The sequence below is a fragment of the Hemitrygon akajei genome, chromosome 29 (genome assembly GCF_048418815.1).
Source record: "Hemitrygon akajei chromosome 29, sHemAka1.3, whole genome shotgun sequence".
Taxonomy (NCBI): Eukaryota; Metazoa; Chordata; class Chondrichthyes; order Myliobatiformes; family Dasyatidae; genus Hemitrygon; species Hemitrygon akajei.
The window spans coordinates 49,755,335-49,776,288 of record NC_133152.1 but is presented as its reverse complement, the minus strand read 5'-3'; the positions used below and the strand labels follow the sequence as shown (position 1 = coordinate 49,776,288).

Sequence of the window (20,954 nt, the reverse complement as noted above, 5' to 3'; positions counted from 1 at the left end):
GGGTGTGAAATCCAAACACATTGATTGATCGGAATCTCCGGTATGCAATGTGACTTCTTCCAATCGTTTATTCATCATTGCAAAGTGCAACACATTTCTCACAAACCTCAGACCTTTCTGGTTCCAAGAAATGCACACCAACTATAGCATTTACAGCTATTTTTATTGACCTTCACGTTAATTATCAAGAGTTACCTAAAGATAATATTTACAGGGTGAATAAACAACCAAATGAACAAAGTATTCATTTATTGGTTCAGCATTCATATCTCATGCACTGCTCCCTTACTGGTCATGAGCAGTCCCTGTAACCTGACAGGTGGTACCAAACTTCCCCATAGTCAGAGGGACCCTTGAATAAAAGTACTGATTATAATTCCCTATTTCCTCTGACTGGTTCAAGCACTTCCTCAGAATATGTTCCTATGGGATTAGGCTGTAGAATTGTGACTTTTCTTGTATTTTCCTTCTAGTTTAACTTTCCTATGCTTGCTTATAGTTTTAAAAAATCATCCATATCTGTGCAATTTATGGGTTCTCAAATTGTGGTCCATGGCATAAAGAAGGTTGGGAACCACTGGTTAATTGTTCAGTGAATTTACCAGTAATTACAGTACAGTTCCTTCTCTACCTTTCTCAGTTTTCAGAGTGTCATAACACTCCGGCTATCTTATTGATTAACTGTTATCATTGCATTAGGGTTAATCTAATAGTGTTATCTCTGGTCTGAGTAGAGGTGTATAGGGTGTCGAGAGAGTGGTAGTGCCTTTGGTGAAGGGGCTTGTCATGTCCATTCTGGGGCAGCTCAGTCACTTTTGATCCCCAGTGGGTTCTCAGCTCTCACAGTGGTTCCAACCTAACCGTTTGCATGGAACTGTTATGTAAATAGCTGCTTGTTTTGCAACATTCTATGGAGAGTGAAGAACATGACAAGGCACAAAGAAGTCAACTGTAATCAAGGAAGACCCCAGTTTGTCTTTATCTATCTCTCACTCGATGCTGCCAGAGGATGGTGCCGGAGTCCACAGGTCTTGGGCACAGTTTCATTGGCTTGGTTTGTGGATGGGACTCTGTAGTTCATGTTCATGTTATTGTGCGTTTCTGGGTTTTGGTCACTCCTTTTTTAGTCTTTGTTCTGTGCAATATTGATCAGGGAAGACTAGCACTGCAGATAGCAAGAGACTGGGTGCTGGACCGAACTGAACTGAACTGCCCATGGAAAGGCAAATCTTAGTGTTGTATACTGCATACATACCTTGATAATAAATGTACTTTGAATCTTTGAACTTGATTCTCAGGACTCTAGGTACAGCCCTCGGAATCAACCAAATGTCCACCATAGAAAGGGAGACCATCAGAGGGGATTTCTGGCCAGACTGAAGTGATGGGCATCATGAACACCGCTCCATAGCATCCTCCTGGGCAATGTACAGTCACTGGAGAACAAAACAAAGGACCTGAGGGCAAGATTGCTGTAACAGAAGGAAATGAGGAATTGTTGTGTTCTGTTTCATTGACACATGGCTCACCCCCAATTCTAGACACAGCGCTCCAGCTCAAGGGATTCTCAATCCACCAAATGGACCATAGAGCAACATCAGGAAAGGCAGAGGCAGCAGCGCTATTCATAAGCCCATAAGACATAGCAGAAGAATTAGGCAATTTGGCTCATCAAGTCTGCTTCACCATTCCATCATGGCTGATTTATTATCTCTCTCAGCTTCATTCTCTGGCCTTCTCACCGTAACCTTTGATGCCCTGATTAACCAAGAACCTACCAACCTCTGCTCAGGGAGCAGGAATGTGTGCCATTGCTATTACAAAGAAAAAAATACTAGGCAAACTTAAAGGTCTTAAGGTGGATATGTCACCTGAACCGGATGTACTACATCCCAGATTCCCGAGAGAGGTTGCTGAAGAGATAAATGGATGCATTGGTCATGATCTTTCAAGAATCAGAGGACTAGAAGAATGCAAATGTCATTCCACTCACTAAGAAGGGTGGAATGCAAAAGAAAGGAAATTATAGGCCAGTCAGGTTTCGTATGGTGGGGGTATCCGGAACTAGAGGGCACAGCCTCAAAATTGAGGGGCGACCTTTTAGAACAGAAGTACAGAGGAATTTTTTTAGCCAGAGAGTGGTGAATCTGTGGAATGCTCTGCCACAGACTGCAGTGGAGGCCCAGTCAGTGGGTATATTTAAGGCGGAAGTTGATCATTTCCTGATCGGTCAGAGCATCACAGAATATGAAGACAGGTGAATGGGGTTGAGTGGGATCCGGGATCAGCTATGATGGAATGGCAGAGTAGACTCAATGGGCTGACTGGCCTAATTCTGCCCTTACATCTTATGGTCTAAATCTACCCAATAACTCGGCCTCCACAGACATCTGTGGCAATGAATTCCACAGATTTTCCCACTCTCATTTTCCACTACTTATTTAACATAGAAACATAGAAACCCTACAGCACAATAGAGGCCTTTTGGCCCACAAAGCTGTGTCGAACATGTCCTTACTTTAGAAATTACCTAGAGTTACCCATAGCCCTCTATTTTTCTAAGCTCCATGTACCTATCCAGGAGTCTCTTAAAAGACCCTATCATATCCGCCTCCACCACCATCACCAGCAGCCCATTCCACGCACTCACCACTCTCTGTGTAAAAAACTTATCCCTGACATCTCCTCTGTACCTTAACTCCTTTACTCCTTAAAATATTTTTTTTATTTCTTATTGTAATTTTATAGTTTTTTATTATTCTGTATTGCAATGTACTGGTGCCGCAAAACAACATATTTCATAGCATATGCCAATGATATTAAACCTGATTCTGATTTGGGAATTGCATCTAGCCCTTTGGTGGGTGCCTTACCATGGCTGGGATCCTCCACACTGCTGTCTACTGCCGCTGGTCCAGTCCTGTGGTGAGCCTGTCTGCTGCAAGAACTGAAACCACTCCAGAAAATGATTAGTTCGAACATTCCTGTCCATATCCAAACATGCAGGTAGAGGAAGTGGGGATCATGCGGGACCCAGCAGGTTGTCTAAAGTAACGACAGAAGAAAGTTTATATATACACCACTATGGTAAATGATATCTCAGGACAAGTGGCCTCTTGTCCAAAGGAACTTGTGTCTACAAAGCAACACTCTACCTCTCCCCCACAGTTGACACTTTTAAAGCCAGCTCTAAATCTATTTATTTAACCTTGCTTTTAAGACCATAAGACATAGAAACAGAATTAGGCCATTCAGCCCATTGAGTCTGCTCTGCCATTCCATCATGGCTGATTTATTATTCTTCTGAACCCCATTCTCCTGCCTTCTCTCTGTAACCTTTGATGCCATGAATAATCAAGAACCCATCAACTTCCGCTTTAAATATACTCAGTGATTTAGCTTCCACAGTTGTCTCTGGCAATGAATTCCTAAGAATCACCACACACTGTCCGAAGAAATACCACTTTATTTCCATTCTAAATGGACTTCCTTCTATTCTGAGACTGTGCCCTCTAGTCCGAGACTCTCCCACTATAGGAAACACCCTCTCCAAGTCCACTGTAGCTAGGCTTTTCAATATTCAATAAGCTTCAATAAGACTCCACCCCTCCCGTTCTTCTTACTACAGCGAATACATCTTTTTGTCTTTTATTTTCATGTTTACACTTTGAAGTACATCATTTGCATGAAAAGTATTCTGTAAATAAGTTATTATTACTAATTATTATTATTTATGGAAGACACCTATGTCGCAGAGACTTTAAAGAGGATGAACCCTAGCAACTGGAAAGTCCTGACGGTATACCTGATAAGGCTCTGAAAACCAGTGCCAACCAACTGGCAGGAGTATTCAAGGACATTTCAACCTCTCACTGCTATGGGCAGAAGTTCCCACTTGCTTCAAAAAGGCAACAATTATACCAGTACCTAAGAAGAATAATGTGAGTTGCCTTAGTGACTATTGTCCAGTAGCACTCACATCTACAGTGACGAAATGCTTTGAGAGGTTGGTCACAACTAGGCTGAACTCCAGCATCAGCAAGGACCTGGACCCACTGCAATTTGCCTATCGCCACAATAGGTCAACGGCAGATGCAATCTCAATGGCTCTCCACACGGCTTTAGACCGCCTGAACAATACAAACACCTATGTCAGGATGCTGTTCATCGACTATAGCTCAGCATTTACTACCATCATTCCCACAATCCTGATTGAGAAGTCACAGAACCTGGGCCTCTTTATCTCCCCCTGCAATTGGATCCTTGGCTTCCTAACCGTAAGACCACAGTCTGTGCGGATTGGTTATAACACCTCCTCCTCGCTGACGATCAACACTGGTGCACCTCAGGGGTGTGTGCTTAGCCCACAGTTCTACTCTCCATATACACATGACTATGTGGCTAGGTATAGCTCAAACACCATCTACAAATTTGATGATATAACCGCTGTTGGTAGAATTTCAGATGGTGATGAGAGGGCATACAGGAGAGAGATAGTGGAGTGGTACCACAGCAACAACTTAGCACTCAACGTCAATAAGATGAAAGAGCTGATTGTGGACTTCAGGAAGGGTAAGATGAAGGAACATATACCAATTCTCATAGAGGGATCAGAAGTGGAGAGTGAGCAGTTTCAAGTTCCAGGATATCAAGATCTCTGAGGACCTAACCTGGTCCCAACATATCAATGCAGTTATAAAGAAGGCTGCAGGCTACAGTCACAACAAACTCTTAGACACTCAGCAAAGGCTAATAAAAAATGAGGTGTGAGCAGAGTGGCCATTGTGGGAGCGGGCAGTGGTAGAGTGGTCATTGTGGGAGCGGGCAGTGGTAGAGTGGTCAGGCTTTAGCTTAATAGGCTTGGGCATGAACAGGCAAAGGCTTTAAGCAAGATTCTAGTAATTTTTTTCAATGCAGCACCACCAAACTTCAGACAAGAGAGAAACACCAATAACTGCGTACTGAGGATATAACCTCGAATGGTGATTAAATGTCTGCAAGCTAATTGCCAAGCTTGGTGAACGCCACAACATCATTTTTTTCCTCTCTCTATCAGCACGTAGCTAGAGTGGTGAGAATGAGTCCAGGGTCAGTGGTATATTCTTCGTGTGAAAAGTAACTAAACCACCCCCCCACAAGAATAAACAACCCCACTCACTGACCCTCAGCCCAGGATCCCCAACACCCAACAATCCCTGTTGTCACACCCCCTCAATTCCTTCACAACGTAAGACATAGAAGTATAATTAGGCTATTGGCCTGTCACCACCATTCAATCATGGCTGATTTATTATCCCTCCATCCACCCAACCCTTTGAGCCAACACTCTCCAATTCCCACTCCACTGTATCAGCCCCAACACCACCCCATAAACCACCTAATCTCCCCTCTCCCTCCCTACCCATCCACTTACTCCCCTCCCCCCACTTCCCCACCCCAACCCCTAGTCTCCCCTGCACACTCCCCACTCACTACTCACCCCCTCCCCCACTGCCTATGCCACCCACGCCTCACCCCACTCCCCACCACCTCCACACTCCCTGTCCCCGACTCCCCCATCCTACCCTCACTTGCCCCACTCCCCTCCCCCTCTCCCCCACACTCCCCCTCCCCTTTCGACCCACTCCCCTCCCCTCCCTTCCCCACCCCTCCCGGCCCCTCCCCACTCCACTATCCCCCACTCCCCTTGCCTCTACCTTCACTCCCCCCCTCCCCTCCCCCTCCCAACCCCTCTCCCACTCCCCTCCCCTACAATCCCCTCCCCACTCCCACCCCCTCCCCTCCCCCTCACTCTCCTCCCCTCCCCTACAATCCCCTCCCCACTCCCATCCCATCCCCTCCCCTCCCCCTCACTCCCCGCCACTCCCCTACCCTCTCCGCCACTCCCCTACTCCCCCTCTCCCCTCCGCCACTCCCCGCCCCTCTTCCGCCATTCCCACCCCCTCCCCTCTCCCACTCCCACTCCACTCCCCTACTCCCCCTCTCCCCTCCCCGCCACTCCCCGCCCCTCTTCCCCCATTCCCACCCCCTCCCCCCTACTCCCACCCCCTCCCCTCACCCACTCCACTCCCCCTCTCCCGTCATCCCCTCCCCTCTCCCCTCACTCTGCCACTCCCCTCCCATCCCCACTCCACTATCCTCCTCTCCCTCTCCCTCTCCCTCTCCCTCTCCCTCTCGTTTCACAACCGCGGTTCACGCTTGTTGGGCGGTGGCGGCAGAGGGAGGAGCGGTTGGTTATAAATACCCCGGGGCGGGGTATTGGCAGTGCAAAAGCGGGAAGTGTCGGCATCGAGTCAGTGACAAGGTCGGAAACCGAGAGATGGCGAACGGTTTCTCCGTGATTAACCCAGCTCTGCTTCTCCTCAGCTTCCTTCATGTGAGTACTGGACACTGAACGTCGGTCAGTGGCCCCGCTCGGCTCCTTTTTCATCGTCTTTTATTTTCTTCTCCAGGCCACCGTCATCGAAGCTCAGAAATGCGGGGAAGGTCCAGAACAGAACAGGTGAGACGGCGATCCCAACCCGGGACGCCTCCTACCTATCCCCGCTCCCCCTCCTCCTCCGCGACCTCTTTTCCATCTTCACCACCCCGTTCTCCGTTCCGTTTGCGGCCCCTTTTCAATTCCATTGACTCTACCACTCTACCTCACCCCACCCTACCCTACCTAACCCATGGCGTGGATCCAGCACACCTGTCTCTTATTTAAAAACCTGCATTTCCTCATTGACCGTAACGGTACTCGTGAAGTCGATAATCAGAACTGACCGGATCTTCCTCTGTATCCGCAGCTGTCACCTGCACTGGTCAAACCTGTGGTATGTGTGGTGAGTATCCTTTTGTTTTATGGAGACAGCGTGGAACAGCCCCTTCTGACCCAAAGAGCCCCACCTATTTAATCTTAGCCTATTAAACCATTAGTCTGCCTAGCCCCATCGACCTGCACCAGGACCATAGCCCTCCATAACCCTCCCATCAACATACCTATCCAAATTTCTCTTAAATGTTGCAAGGGAACACACATTCACCACTTCTGTGGACAGTTCCTTCCACACTCTCACCACTCTCTGAGTGAAGAAATTTCCCATAAACATTTCACCTTTCACACTTAACCCATGACTTCTAGTTCTAGTCTCCCCTCCCTCAGTGGGAAAAGCCTGCTTTGTGAAGGAATTGAGGGGGTGTGACAGACAGACAGACATACTTTATTGATCCCGAGGGAAATTGGGTTTCGTTACGGTCGCACCAAACAAGAATAGTGTAGAGATATAGCAATATAAAACCATAAATAATTAAATAATAATCATTAGTAAATTATGACAAGTGGAAATAAGTCCAGGACCAGCCTATTGGCTCAGGGTGTCTGACCCTCCGAGGGAGGAGTTGTAAAATTTGATGGCCACAGGTAGGGATGACATCCTGTGACGCTCAGTGTTGCATCTCGGTGGAATGAGTCTCTGGCTGAATGTACTCCTGTGCCTAACCAGTACATTATGGAGTGGATGGGAGTCATTGTCCAAGATGGCATGCAACTTGGTCAGCATCCTCTTTTCCGACACCACCGTCAGAGAGTCCAGTTCCACCCCCACAACATCACTGGCCTTACGAATGAGTTTGTTGATTCTGTTGGTGTCTGCTACCCTCAGCCTGCTGCCCCAGCACACAACAGCAAACATGATAGCACTGGCCACCACAGACTCGTAGAACATCCTCAGCATCATCCGACATGTTAAAGGACCTCAGTCTCCTCAGGAAATAGAGACGGCTCTGACCCTTCTTGTAGACAGCCTCAGTGTTCTTTGACCAGTCCAGTTTATTGTCAATTCGTATCCCCAGGTATTTGTAATCTGCCACCATGTCCACACCAACCCCTTGGATGGAAACAGGGATCACCGGTGCCTTAGCCCTCCTCAGGTCCACCACCAGCTCCTTAGTCTTTTTCACATTAAGCTGCAGATGATTCTGCTCCCACCATATGACAAAGTTTCCCACCGTAGCCCTGTACTCAGCCTCATTTCCCTTGCTGATGCATCCAACTATGGCAGAGTCATCAGAAAACTTCTGAAGATGACAAGACTCTGTGCAGTAGTTGAAGTCCGAGGTGTAGATGGTGAAGAGAAAGGGTGACAGGACAGTCCCCTGTGGAGCCCCAGTGCTGCTGACCACTCTGTCTGACACACAGTGTTGCAAGCGCACGTACTGTGGTCCGCCAGTCTCCATATCTATACACCTCATGATTTTGTATACTTCCATCAAATCTCCCCTCGGTCTTCTATGCTATAGGGAGTAAAGTCCTAACCTGTTCTACCTTTCCTTACAACTTGTGTCTTGAAGACCTGACAACTTCCTTGTAAATCTCTGTATTTGTTGAATCTTATTGACATCTTTCTTGTAGATAGGTGACTAAAACTGGACACGATACTCCAAAGCAGGCCTCACCAATGTTTTATACAATTTCAACATCTTGTTCTGTTAATCTTGTTCAGACAGTTACCAAGGATTACAATTGTTTGTAAGCTTTGTGCTGTTTGTGGCAATGTGTAAATGGTTTGCTCATGTTTCTGCCAGGTTGATTTTGCTGACAGTCTTCCTGTTGCTGATATGTGGAGTTATGATCAGTTGCATAAAGTGCTGTAAGAGGTCCAAGCCCCAAAACCCCTCCTTTGCCAATAGATCTTGTGAAGTAACAGTGATCGCCATTGACAATGACCATACTATATCACGTAAGTAGCAAGTCACTGATCATTGCAAACTTACAATGGTAGAATACAAGGTCATCTGGCTTGTTATGCCTCCTGTCTACTCAGAGGATCAACCCACCTCCCTTTGCTTTCCCTGCAGCTCTCTTTAGTTTCTACTTCCCCTTCCTGGATCCAGGTGATTTTTATTTGTATATTGTCTGAGATAAGTAGAACAGGACAAACTTCTCTTTGTCCTACCCTTGACTAATCAGAGGCATTGTGGTTTGTTAGAGCTTCCTTCAGACTGTCCAGCAGCCTATGTATGGGATAAGGACAGAACAGGACTGTGTAATAACATTAGTAACATCCAGAGCTAGTGGGAAGATAGAGGATTGGGGAGCTTTTAAAAACTTGCAGAAGGAAACTAAGAAGGTCATTCGGAAGGAAAAGATGAATTATGAGAGGAAGCTAGTGACTAATATCAAAGAAGATAGTAAAAGCTTTTTTAAGCATATACTGTAAGGGGTAAAAGAGAGTCGAGGGTAGATATAGGACCAATACAAAATGACCCTGGAGCTATTGTAATGAGAGATGCAGAGATGGCAGAGGAACTGAATGCGTATTTTGCATCAGTCTTCACAGTGGAAGATGTCTGCAGTATACCGGACATTCAAGAGTGTCAGGGAAGTGAAGTTATTACAGTGAAAATTACAACTGAGAAGGTGTTCAGGAAGCTTAATGGTCTGAGGGTGGATAAATCTCCTGGAACTAATGGAATGCACCCTCGGGTTCTGAAGGAAGTAGCTGGAGAGATTATGGAGGCATTAATGATGATCGTTCAAGAATCGATAGATTCTGGCATTGTACTGGATGACTGGAAAATTGCAAGTGTTACTTCAATATTTCAAAAGGCTGGAAGGCAGCAGAAAGGAAACCTATAGACCTGTTAGCCTGACATAAGTGGTTGGGAAGATGGAATCGATTGTTAGGGATGAGATTACGGAGTACCTGGAGGCACATGACAAGATAGGCCAAAAGCAGCATAGCTTCCTGAAAGGAAAATCCTGCCTGGCAAACTGACTGCAATTCTTTGAGGAAATTACAAGCAGGGTGGACAAAGGAGGTGCTGTAGATGTGGTGTACTTGGATTTTCAGTAGGCTTTTGACAAGGTGCTGCACATGAGGCTGCTTAGCAAGATAAGAGCCCATGGAATTACAAGTAAGTTACTAGCATGGGTGGAGCATTGGCTAATTGGCAGAAAACAGAGTGGGAATAAAGGGATCCTATTCTGGCTGGCTGCCGGTTATCAGTGGAGTTCCACAGGGGGCGATGTTGGGACCACTGCTTTTTACGATGTATGTCAATGATTTGGATTATGGTAGTAATGGATTTGTGGCTAAATTTGCCAATGATACAAAGATAGGTGGAGGAGTGGGTAGTGTTGAGGAAACAGAGTCTTAGATAGTTTAGGGGAATGGGCAAAGAAGTAGCAAATGAAATACAATGTTGGAAAGTGTATGGTCATGCACTTTGTTAGAAGAAATAAATGGGTAGACTATTATTTAGATGGGGAGAGAATTCAAAATGCTGAGATACAAAGGGACTTGGGAGTCCTTGTGCAAGATACCCTAAAGGTTACCCTCCAGGTTGAGCTGGTTGTGAAGAAAGCGAATGCAAGACAGCATCTACAGATAGGAACAAACAGCTGATGTTTCAAGCCGAGACCTTTCAACAGGACTGGAAAGGAAACGGGAAGATGCCAGGATAAGAAAGTGGGGGGAGGGGAAGGAGTACAAACTAAAAGTTGATAGGTGAAGCCAGATGGATGGAGGAGGAGGGATGAAATAAAAAGTTGGTCTCTCTCAGACTGGAGGGGCAACACCTCATATTCCATCTAAATAGCCTTCAACCTGATGGCAAGGACATCAATTTCTAGAGCTTCCGTTAATTTTTTTCCTTCCTCCTTGCCTCTTTTTCATTTCCCCACTCTGGCCTCTTACTTCTCCTCACCTGCTTATCATGTCCCCCTGGTGCCCCCTCCTCTTCCCTTTCTCCCATGGCCCACTCTCCTCTCCTACCAGATTCCTTCTTCTCCACTCTTTTCCACCTATCACCTCCCAGCTTCTTACCTCATCTGAGATGCAAAGGGACTTGGGAGTCCTTGTGCAAGATACCCTAAAGGTTAACCTACAGGTTGAGTTAGTTGTGAAGAAGGTGAATGCAATGTTGGCATTCATTTCTAGAGGTATAGAATATAAGAGCAGGGATGTGATGTTGAGGCTCTATAAGGCACTCATAAGGCCATACTTGGAGTATTGTATGCAGTTTTGGACTCCTTATTTTAGAAAAAATATACTGACATTGGAGAGGGTTCAGAGAAGACTCACGAGAATGATTCCAGGAATGAAAGAGTTACCATATAAGGACCGTCTGGCAGCTCTTGGGCTATATTCCCTGGAGTTCAGGAGAATGATGGGGGATCTCATTGAAACATTCTGAATATTAAAAGGCCTGAAAAGATTAGATTTTGCAAAGTTATTTCTCATGGTAGGGGATTCTAGGACAAAAGGGCATGACTTCAGGATTGAAGGATGTCCTTTTAGAACTGAGATGCGGAGAAATTACTTTAGTCAAAGGGTGGTATATGTTGCCACGAGCGACTGTGGAGGCCAAGTCATTGGGTGTATTTAAGGCAGAGATAGATAGCCAGGGCATCAAAGGGTATGGGGTGAAAGCAGGGGAGTGGGGGTGACTGGAAGAATTGGATCAGCCAATGATTGAATGGTGGAGCAGACTTGATGGGCTGAATGGCCTACTTCTGCTTCTATATCTTATGGTCTTATTAGACCATTCAGCCCAGTGAATACCATTTCATCATGGCTGAATTATTATCCCTCTCAACTCCATTCTCATGCCTTCTCCCCATAACTTTTGACACCCTGACTAATCAAGAATCTATCAGCCTTCACTTTAAATAAACTCAATGACTTGGCCTCCACAGCCATCCATGGCAATGAATTCCACAGATTCACCACCCTCTGGCTAAAGAAATTCTTCCTCATTTCTGTTCTAAATAGACATCGCTCTAGTCTGAGGCTGTGGCCTCTGGTCCTAGAATCCCCCATTATAGGAAATATCTTCTCCACATCCACTCTATCTAGGCCTTTCAACATTTGATGGGTTTCAGTGAGATCCTACCTCATTCTTCTAAGCTGCAGTGAGCATTTGCTCAGAGATATCAAATGCTCCTCATGTTAATCCTTTCATTCCTGTGATCATTTGTGCGAAGTTCTTCGGGGCCCTCTCCAATACTAGCACATTCTTCTTGGGTAAGGGACCCAAAACTGCTCACAATACTCCCAAGTGTGGTCTCACCAGCTCCCCATCAAGCCTTAGCATTACATCCTTGCATTATATTCTAGTCATATCAAAAATAAATGGACTCCCAAGTCCCTTTGCATCTATGATTTCTGAATTTTCTTCCTGTTTAGAAAGTAGTCTGGACCCTTATTCTTCTGCCGAAGTATGTGATCATGCAGTTCCTGACACAATATTCCATCCACCAGCAGATAGGCACAATGGAAGTAAAAGTCCCAAATAAGAGTGACTTGAATGAATCTGAGATCTCAGCAAAGTTTTACAGCTCAGAAACTATTGCCTGCTCCCAGTTTAAAGGAGCTAAACTGGCAACAAGCAAATGGGTTCTTGAAGTAATATATTGAGGAAGTTGTTATTTGTACATTTAATGTTTGCACTTACACTGTTAGCTGAAAGCTACAAGAGATTGGAAAGCCTCAATTGTAAGAAATCTCTGGAGTGGATTTCAGCAATCATTTCAGTTATTCAGAATCAAGTTTAATATCACTGGCATATTTCACAAAATTTGTTGTTTTGCAGCAACAAAACACTGCAATACATATTAAGAAAAGTTATAATACGAAATGTATATTAAGTAGTGCAAAAAGGGAGCAAAAAAAGTAAGATAGTGTTTATGGATTCATTATCCATTCAGTAATCTGATGACAGAGAGGAAGAAGGCAATCCTAAAATGTTGAGTGTGTGCTCCTGGACCACCACCTTGTTGGTAGCGATGAGAAGAGGTTATGCCCTCAGTGATGGGGGTCCTTAATGAGAGGTGCCACTTTTTTGACTCTTAAGATAAATCTAACTATCCATTCTTTCTTTCCCAGAAAACAGTTCGCTACAGTATATATCCGCTGGCCGGAACCATGTTCAGGACACTGTTCAGTACATATTGCCTCCTCCACCATATAGCCTGTGTGCCATTGACAACCCCCCAACCTATGAGATGGCCCTGAAAATGGAAAATCCTCCTGAGATCCCTGAACCAAAGAGTGGACTGGAAAATCTAAATGGAAATGGAGCTCCAATCCCAGAGAGAAATGAAGGTTCAGGTTCTGTAGTGCTAACCTATTCAGTATTGTCACAGCAATGAGAACTCTTGAATCAATGGTTGTTGAAGTACCTCTGTCACCTCTTTGACTGGTGCTTGGCTGAGACCAAGAGCCACCCAGAGTGCTAATTGTGAAAATGCTTTTAGGAAGTGAACTATTTACAGCAAATTACTGTGAAGTGAATCTCTATTTCTGAGTCATGACATATGAGCTGTTGTCCATCACCCTTGATACGGAAAAGCATGAAGATCTTGCAGTTGAGAAAATCAGCAAGAGATATTTTGCACACATTCTGGGTGAACTTTGGGTTCCAGATTTTTGAAGAATTCTGTTCCTGCCAGCACTTTTTCAGCTGATGTTCTCAAAGCCTAAAATGGGTTCTTACAATTAAATCGCAAGAGATCATGCAGATGTTGGAAATCCAGAGGAACACACAGTCAAAATGCTAGAGGGACTCGGGTCAGGCAACATCTATGAATAGTCAATGTTTTGGACCTGATGAAGGGTTTTGGCCTGAAATGTCAACTGTTTATTCATTTCCATAGATGCTGCTGGACTGGTTGAGTTCTCCAGCATTTTGTGTGTGCTCTTACAATTAAAGAAAACTTGGCTTTCAGACCTACTCTAGACATCAGTTGTATGCTTGTATATCTTCAAGAATATCAAATCACTTTTTATTCAGGCTTTTCTGTTCCTACATGGAGTTTGACCCAAAATAAGTACCATTCTAACTTGTATTAACATTGTCCATGCTGGGTAATGATGTTGGTTTGTTCAGTTATGGTCTTGCCTTGGCAAAGCTAACTCATCCATTAAATAAATTTAAAAGCATTTTTATTTTAGGCTGACGACTCAATTATATAGGGATTGCTGCTAGTTACAGATAAGTGAAGTAATTTGAAATTATTTTTTGAGTCAAGAAGTTCACCTTAAACATTTCACCTGTCACCCTTAACCCTTGACCTCCAGTTGTCTCACCCAACCTCAAAAGGAAAAAGCCTACTTGCATTTACCCTATCTATAGCCCTCATAATTTTGTATACCTCTATCAAATCTCCCCTCATTCTCCTGTGCTCTAACACAACATAACTCTCCTAGAAACTGTGGAACAGACATTTTGTTTACACGAAGAAAAAGTGTTTAAAAGAAAATGTCTTAATGAATGTGAATAGTTAAACTATTTTTTGTAAAAGTTTTATAATGTTCTTGGAAAATTTGTTCCATTTTCATTTATTTTTTAACATAATGAGCAATAAACATACAAAGAGCAAATTTCTTTAACTACTGTAGTATCTGGATTATTGGAAACTAAAATGCCTGTCTGCCTTGGATAATATATGAACAAGAGATGGAGCAACACACACAAAATGGTTGAGGAACTCAGCAGGTCAGGCAGCATCTGTGGAGAGGAATAAACAGTTGACATTTTGGGCCAAAACCCTTAGTCAGGATGAAGACCTTCCTGAAGGCACATACTCAATGTTTAGGAACAGCTTCTTCCACATCGCCATCAGATTTCTGAATGGACAATGAACCCTTGTACACTACCTCACTTTTTTTCTTTTTGGACTACCTATTTGATTTAATTTATATATAATATTTCTTGTTGTAATTTATAGTTTTTTTTTAATCATGCATTGCAATGTACTGCTGGGCAAAACAACATATTTCGTTCAGTTTTTCAAGCAAGTTACCAGGAAAGTTGCTAAAGGCAAGGCAGGGGATGTTGTCTACATGGACTTTAGCAAGGCATTTGATATGAGAGGTTGGTCAAGAAGGTTCTGTTGCTCTGCTTTCATGTTGAGGTAGTAAATTAGATTAAACACTGGCTTTGTGGAAGAAGCTAGAGAGAGGTAATAAATGGTTGCCTCTCTGACTCGATGCCTGTGACTAGTGGTGTGCAGCAGGGATTGGTGCTGGACCCTTCGTTGTTTATCATCTATATCAATTATCTGGATGATAACGTGGTTAACTGGATCAGCAAATTTGCGGATGATCTGTTGCTATCAGAGCAACACACATAAAATGCTGGTGGAACACAGCAGGCCAGGCAGCATCTATAGGAAGAAGCACTGTTGACGTTTTGGGCCGAGACCCTTCGTCAAGACTAACTGAAAGGAAAGATAGTAAGAGATTTGAAAGGGGGAAGGGGGAAATGCAAAATGATAGGAGAAGACTGGAGGGGGTGGGGTGAAGCTGAGAGCTGGAAAGGTGATTGGCAAAAGGGATACAGAGCTGGAGAAGGGAAAGGATAATAGGAGGGGAAGTCTAGGGAGAAAGAAAGGGGGAGGGGAGCACCAGAGGGAGATGGAGAACAGGCAAAGTGATGGGCAGAGAGAGAGGAAAAAAAAGAGGGGGAAGAAAAAACTGAATATATCAGGGATGGGGTAAGAAGGAGTGGAGGGGCTTTAACAGAATTTAGAGAAGTCAATGTTCATGCCTAACCCTAACCCTAATGCCATCAGATTGGAGGCTACCCAGATGGTATACAAGGTGTTGTTCCTCCAACCTGAGTGTGGCTTCATCTTGACAGTAGAGGAGGCCATGGAAAGACATATCAGAATGGGAATGGGACGTGGAATTGAAATGTGTGGCCACTGGGAGATACTGCTTTTTCTGGAGAACAGTGCGTAGGTGTTCAGCGAAACGGTCTCCCAGTTTGCATCAGGTTCTCACCAATATATAAAAGGCCACACCCTGAGCACCAGACGCAGTATACCACACCGGCCGACTCACAGGTGAAGTGTCGCCTCACCTGGAAGGACTGTCTGGGGCCCTGAATGGTGGTGAGGGAGGAAGTGTAAGGGCAGGTGTAGCACTTGTTCTGCTTACACGGATAAGTGACAGGAGGGAGATCGGTGGGAAGGGATGGGGTGGGGGACGAGTGGACAAGGGAGTCGCGCAGGGAGCGATCCCTGCGGAAAGCAGAAAAAGGGGGGAGGGAAAGATGTGCTTGGTAGTGGGATCCCATTGGAGGTGGCGGAAGTTACGGAGAATTATACGTTGGACCTGGAGGCTGGTGGGGTGATAGGTGAGGACAAGGGGAACCCTATCCCAAGTGGGGTGGTGGGCAGATGGGGTGAGGGCAGATGTGTGCGAAATGGGAGATGCATTTGAGAGCAGAGTTGATGGTGGAAGAAGGGAAGCCCCCTTGTTTGAAAAATGAAGACATCTCCTTCGTCCTGGAATGAAAAGCCTCATCCTGAGAGCAGATGCAGTGGAGACGGATAGCATTTTTGCAAGAGACAGGGTGGGAAGAGGAATAGTCCAGGTAGCTGTGAGAGTCTGTAGGTTTATAGTAGATATCAGTAGATAAGCTATCTCCAGAGTTAGAGACAGAAAAATCAAGAAAGGGGAGGGAGGTGTCGGAAATGGACCAGGTAAATTTGAGGGCAGGGTGAAAGTTGGAGGCAAAGTTAATGAAGTCGACGAGCTCAGCATGCATGCAGGAGGCAGTGCCAATGCAGTCGTTGATGTAGCAAAGGAAAAGAGGGGAACAGATACCCGTATTGGCTTGGAACATGGACTGTTCCACAAAGCCAACAAAAAGGCAGGCATAGCTGGGACCCATGCGGGTGCTCATGGCTACACCTTTGGTTTGGAGGAAGTGGGAGGAGCCAAAGGAGAAATTATTGAGAATAAGAACTAAGTCCGCTAGACAGAGGAGAGTAGTGGTAGAGGGGAATTGGTTAGGTCTGGAATCCAAAAAGAAGCGGAGAACTTTGAGACCTTCCTGGTGGGGAATGGAGGTATATAGGGACTGGGTGTCCATGGTGAAAATAAGGCGGTGGGGGCCAGGGAACTCAAAATCATTGAAAAAATTCAAAGCGTGAGAAATGTCACGAACATAGGTGGGAAGGGACTATCAGAGCTTTCAGTGTGATCTGGACCAGCTGGAAAAATGGAATTTAATGTAAACAAATGCGAGGTGTTGTACTTCCATAGGACCAACCAGAGTAAGTCTTACACAGGGAACAGTAGGGCACTGAGAAGTGTGGTAGAACAAAGGAATCTGAGAATACAGGTCCATAATTCATTGAAATTGGCATCACAGGTAGATAGAGTTATAAAGAAAGCTTTTGACACATTGGCCTTCATAAATCAATGTACTGAGTACAAAGATGGAATGGTGTGTTGAAGTTGTATATGACATCAATGAGGCCTAATTTGGAGTATTGTGTGCAGTTTTGGTCACCTGCCTATATGAAAGATATAAATAAGGTTGAAAGAGTGCAGAGAAAATTTACAAGGATGTTGCTGGGACTGGAGAACCTGAGTGATAAGGGAAGCATTTTGTGAAGCCTGCTGGCTCCCGTCCCTCATTTATCAGAAGAGTTTGAGGTTGAGAGAGTTTGTGGGGATCACAGCTGTGTTCATATTGTTGTTACCCCCCATCCCCAGATGCACTGGAAGCAGGGTTGCTTTTATATTATCCATGAGTTCACATTAATTCACTGAGGCTCTGGGATGTGGTTTGTTTTTAGCTCTAAAATTTACTGTATGTGTGCATTCTGTAAGGTGGGTCCCTGGACATTTGGCCATTGGCCTATAGCAATGCCTTTCAATGTTCCTGCTGTTTCAGTCCCACAATCAGCCTACGAAAGATGTTTGTAGGGCAATAAGCTGATTAAAGATTATTAAATGTAATTTCCAGCAGGCAAGAAGAACTGAATAATTGTTACTCTGGATCTGAAATAGCACAAAAGAACACAATAAGATGGGAAACATAATAAAAACATAATAAATATAAATACATAAGATGGCTCATATACAGATTGATTGTACGTCCATAAAGTGACGCTAGGCACAGGAATGTTACTGACAGGAAATGATAAAGTAGTGGTGGCTTGGGGTGAGTTAGTGGGTGGAGGTGTTGATTAGACTTACTGCTTGGGAAAAATAGCTGTGTTTGAATCTAGTGGTCTGGTGTGGATTTTGTGTGGTGCACCATCAATAACTCTCGGAGACGTGAGGCAAGATATAGGCTTTTATTGGCTGGAAGAAAAAACAAGCAGCAAGTGACCACCACACAACATCCTGGAGACTGAGGAAGGGGCTGTGCCTCCAATCGCCTTTATACCGGGGTCTGTGGGAGGAGCCACAGGAGCAGTCAGCAGGGGGGGCGTGTCCAGACAGGTATATATAGTTCACCACACTGTGTAGCCTCTTCCCTTATGGGATTGGGACAAACAGTGCATGAGTAGTGTGTGTGGGATTCTTCATGATATCACTAGCCCTTTTCTGGCACCTTTCTGTATATGTGTCCTTGATAGTGGGTCGGCTGGTGCCCGTGATGCATTGGGCAGTTTTGACTACCCATTGTAGAGACTTGCTGTCCACTGCAGTGCAGTTTGTGTACTAAGCAGTGCTGCAGCTTGTTAGGGTGCTCTGTCCTGTGCATCTGCAGAATGATATGAGTATGGATGTGTATAGCCCAGCTCTCTTCAACCTCCACAGAAAGTAGAGTCATTGCTGAGCTTTCCTGACTGTGTAGGATGTCAGAGTGTAATGAGCTCTTTGGGCCTGTGTGGGCTTTGAGGTGTTTAGAATTGGTTAATTGTTGTTTAACAAGAGTTGTTAATCATTTATAGTTCCATGTGTTTTTTCAAGTGACTCGCTCTTTGTAATGTGGTCTTCTGGTGCCTTCTGTTTAAGCTTGGGAAGGGCTCAAGGATTCCATATTACTTGTATTATTTAAATGGATGCCCTATTAGTGTTAATTGCAGGGTCCTAGTTTTGAGGTGCTGAGCCACTAATGTTATTTTGGAATTATTATGAATGAACTCTCATCATCACTCTACATCAGAATCTATCTTTCCTCTGCACTTGGGTTCCAACATTGCCAGTGCACATCATGACAGAAGGACCCCACCAAGCAATGGATCCAGCAGAAGTTGAACAGTGGCGTTTTGACATCAGATGGCTTTAAGTGAGAATGCCATCTTTTCTCTAGTCCACATTCCGAGCTTCTTTAGTCTACGTTCCGAGATTCTCTGGTCTCCATTCTGAGTCACAACCATCCATCAGCTGCTCGCATGGCTTCATGTGTCCCTGATCAGGGAGCTATGCAGATGCTACATCTTTCCCAGGGCTGACCTACAGACTTGCAAAGGTAAGGAATGCCTTACACCCCCTTTGGTAAAGACGTATCTCCATCCCACCACCCAAGAGTAAGCTACCTAATATTGAGCCACTTGATGAAAGTCAAGGTATAGAGTGCAAGAACTGAACTTTCATGTAACAAATTAAACAGATCTACAGAGAGACAGCTCGCTCAGTGATAGGAAGAGCCGGTTCTGCTATCTCTGTCTGTAAAATTGAGAGTACAGCTTTCTGTATCCTAATTGCCTCTGGAAAAAACAGTGAAGAGTAAAATAAAAACACAAAATGCTGGCAGAACTCAGCAGGCCAGACGACATCTATGGGAGGAGGTAGTGACGATGTTTCGAGCCGAAACCCTTCATCAGGAGCGAAATCAAGAGTAAAATACTGTGAGCAAGGCCCTTCCCTAGGCTTCCATGTTCATGTTTTCAAGAACTCAAGTTTCCAGGTCTCAAAGCTTTTTCAGGATTGGGACTGCTACTTTTCACATTGTTTGTCAATAATTTAGATGATGGAATTGATGGTTTTGTGGCAAAGTTTGCAGATGATTTGATGATCATATACATTAATGATCTGGATGATGGGGTGGTAAATTGGATTAGTAAGTATGCAGATGATACTAAGATAGGTGGCATTGTGGATAATGAAGTAGGTTTTCAAAGCTTGCAGAGAGATTTAGGCCAGTTAGAAGAGTGGTCTGAAAGATGGCAGATAGAGTTTAATGCTGGTAAGTGTGAGGTGCTACATTTTGGTAGGAATAATCCAAATAGGACATACATGGTAAATGGTAGGGCATTGAAGAATGCAGTAGAACAGAGTGATCTTGGAATAATGGTGCATAGATCCCTGAAGGTGGAATCTCATGTGGATAGGGTGGTGAAGAAAGCTTTTGGTATGTTGGTCTTTATAAAGCAGAGCATTGAGTATAGGAGTTGGGATGTAATGTTAAAATTGTACAAGGCATTGGTGAGGCCAAATTTGGAGTATTGTGTACAGTTCTGGTCACTGAATTATAGGAAAGATGTCAACAAAATAAAGAGAATACAGAGAAGATTTACTAGAATGTTACCTGGGTTTCAGCACCTAAGTTACAGAGAAAGGTTGAACAAGTTAGGTCTTTATTCTTTGGAACGTAGAAGGTTGAGGGGGGACTTGATAGAGGTATTTAAAATTATGAGGGGGATAGATAGAGTTGACGTGGATAGGCTTTTTCCATTGAGAGTAAGGGAGATTCAAACAAGAGGACATGAGTTGAGAGTTAGGTGGCAAAAGTTTAGGGGTAACACAAGGAGGAATTTCTTTATTCAGAGAGTGGTAGCTGTGTGGAACGAACTTCCAGTAGAAGAGGTAGAGGCAGATTCGATATTGTCATTTAAAGTAAAATTGGATTGGTATATGGACAGGAAAGGAATGGAGGGTTATGGGCTGAGTGCAGGTCGGTGGGACTTGGTGAGAGTAAGCATTCGGCACGGACTAGAAGGGCCAAAATGGCCTGTTACCGTGCTGTAATTGTTATATGGTTATATGATACAAAGATAGGTGGAGGGGTAAGTAGTGCTGAGGAAGCAATATGATTGCAGCAGGACTTAGACAAATTGGAAGAATCAGCAAAAATATGGCAAATGGAATGCAGTGTTGGGAAATGTAAGATAATGAATTTTGGTTAAGGGAACAATTGTGCAGACTATTCTAAGTGGATAGAAAGTTCAAACATCAGAGGTGTAGAGGGACTTAGGAGTCCTCCTGCAAGACTCCCAG

At 44.5% G+C, this 20,954-nt stretch overlaps 1 protein-coding gene across 1 annotated transcript; it reads left to right on the top strand.

Moving 5' to 3' along the window:
* Window positions 1–6,244: 6,244 nt before the first annotated feature.
* Window positions 6,245–15,200, top strand: LOC140718512 (transmembrane protein 52-like). The gene is made up of 5 exons (XM_073032458.1): window positions 6,245–6,376; window positions 6,453–6,502; window positions 6,789–6,824; window positions 8,566–8,720; window positions 12,870–15,200. Exons 1-5 carry the CDS (start codon window positions 6,320–6,322, stop codon window positions 13,133–13,135), a joined length of 564 nt encoding a protein of 187 aa, XP_072888559.1. The 5' UTR covers window positions 6,245–6,319; the 3' UTR covers window positions 13,136–15,200.
* The last annotated feature ends 5,754 nt before the right edge of the window (window positions 15,201–20,954 follow it).

What these genes read in the sequence shown, in the direction of transcription:
- LOC140718512 (XM_073032458.1), top strand. Translation starts at nt 6,320, where the DNA reads ATGGCGAACGGTTTCTCCGTGATTAACCCAGCTCTGCTTCTCCTCAGC. An exon ending in GAAGGTCCAGAACAGAACAG is followed by an intron (nt 6,503 to 6,788) that starts GTGAGACGGCGA and finishes CTGTATCCGCAG; the next exon opens with CTGTCACCTGCACTGGTCAA. An exon ending in TCAAACCTGTGGTATGTGTG is followed by an intron (nt 6,825 to 8,565) that starts GTGAGTATCCTT and finishes TGTTTCTGCCAG; the next exon opens with GTTGATTTTGCTGACAGTCT.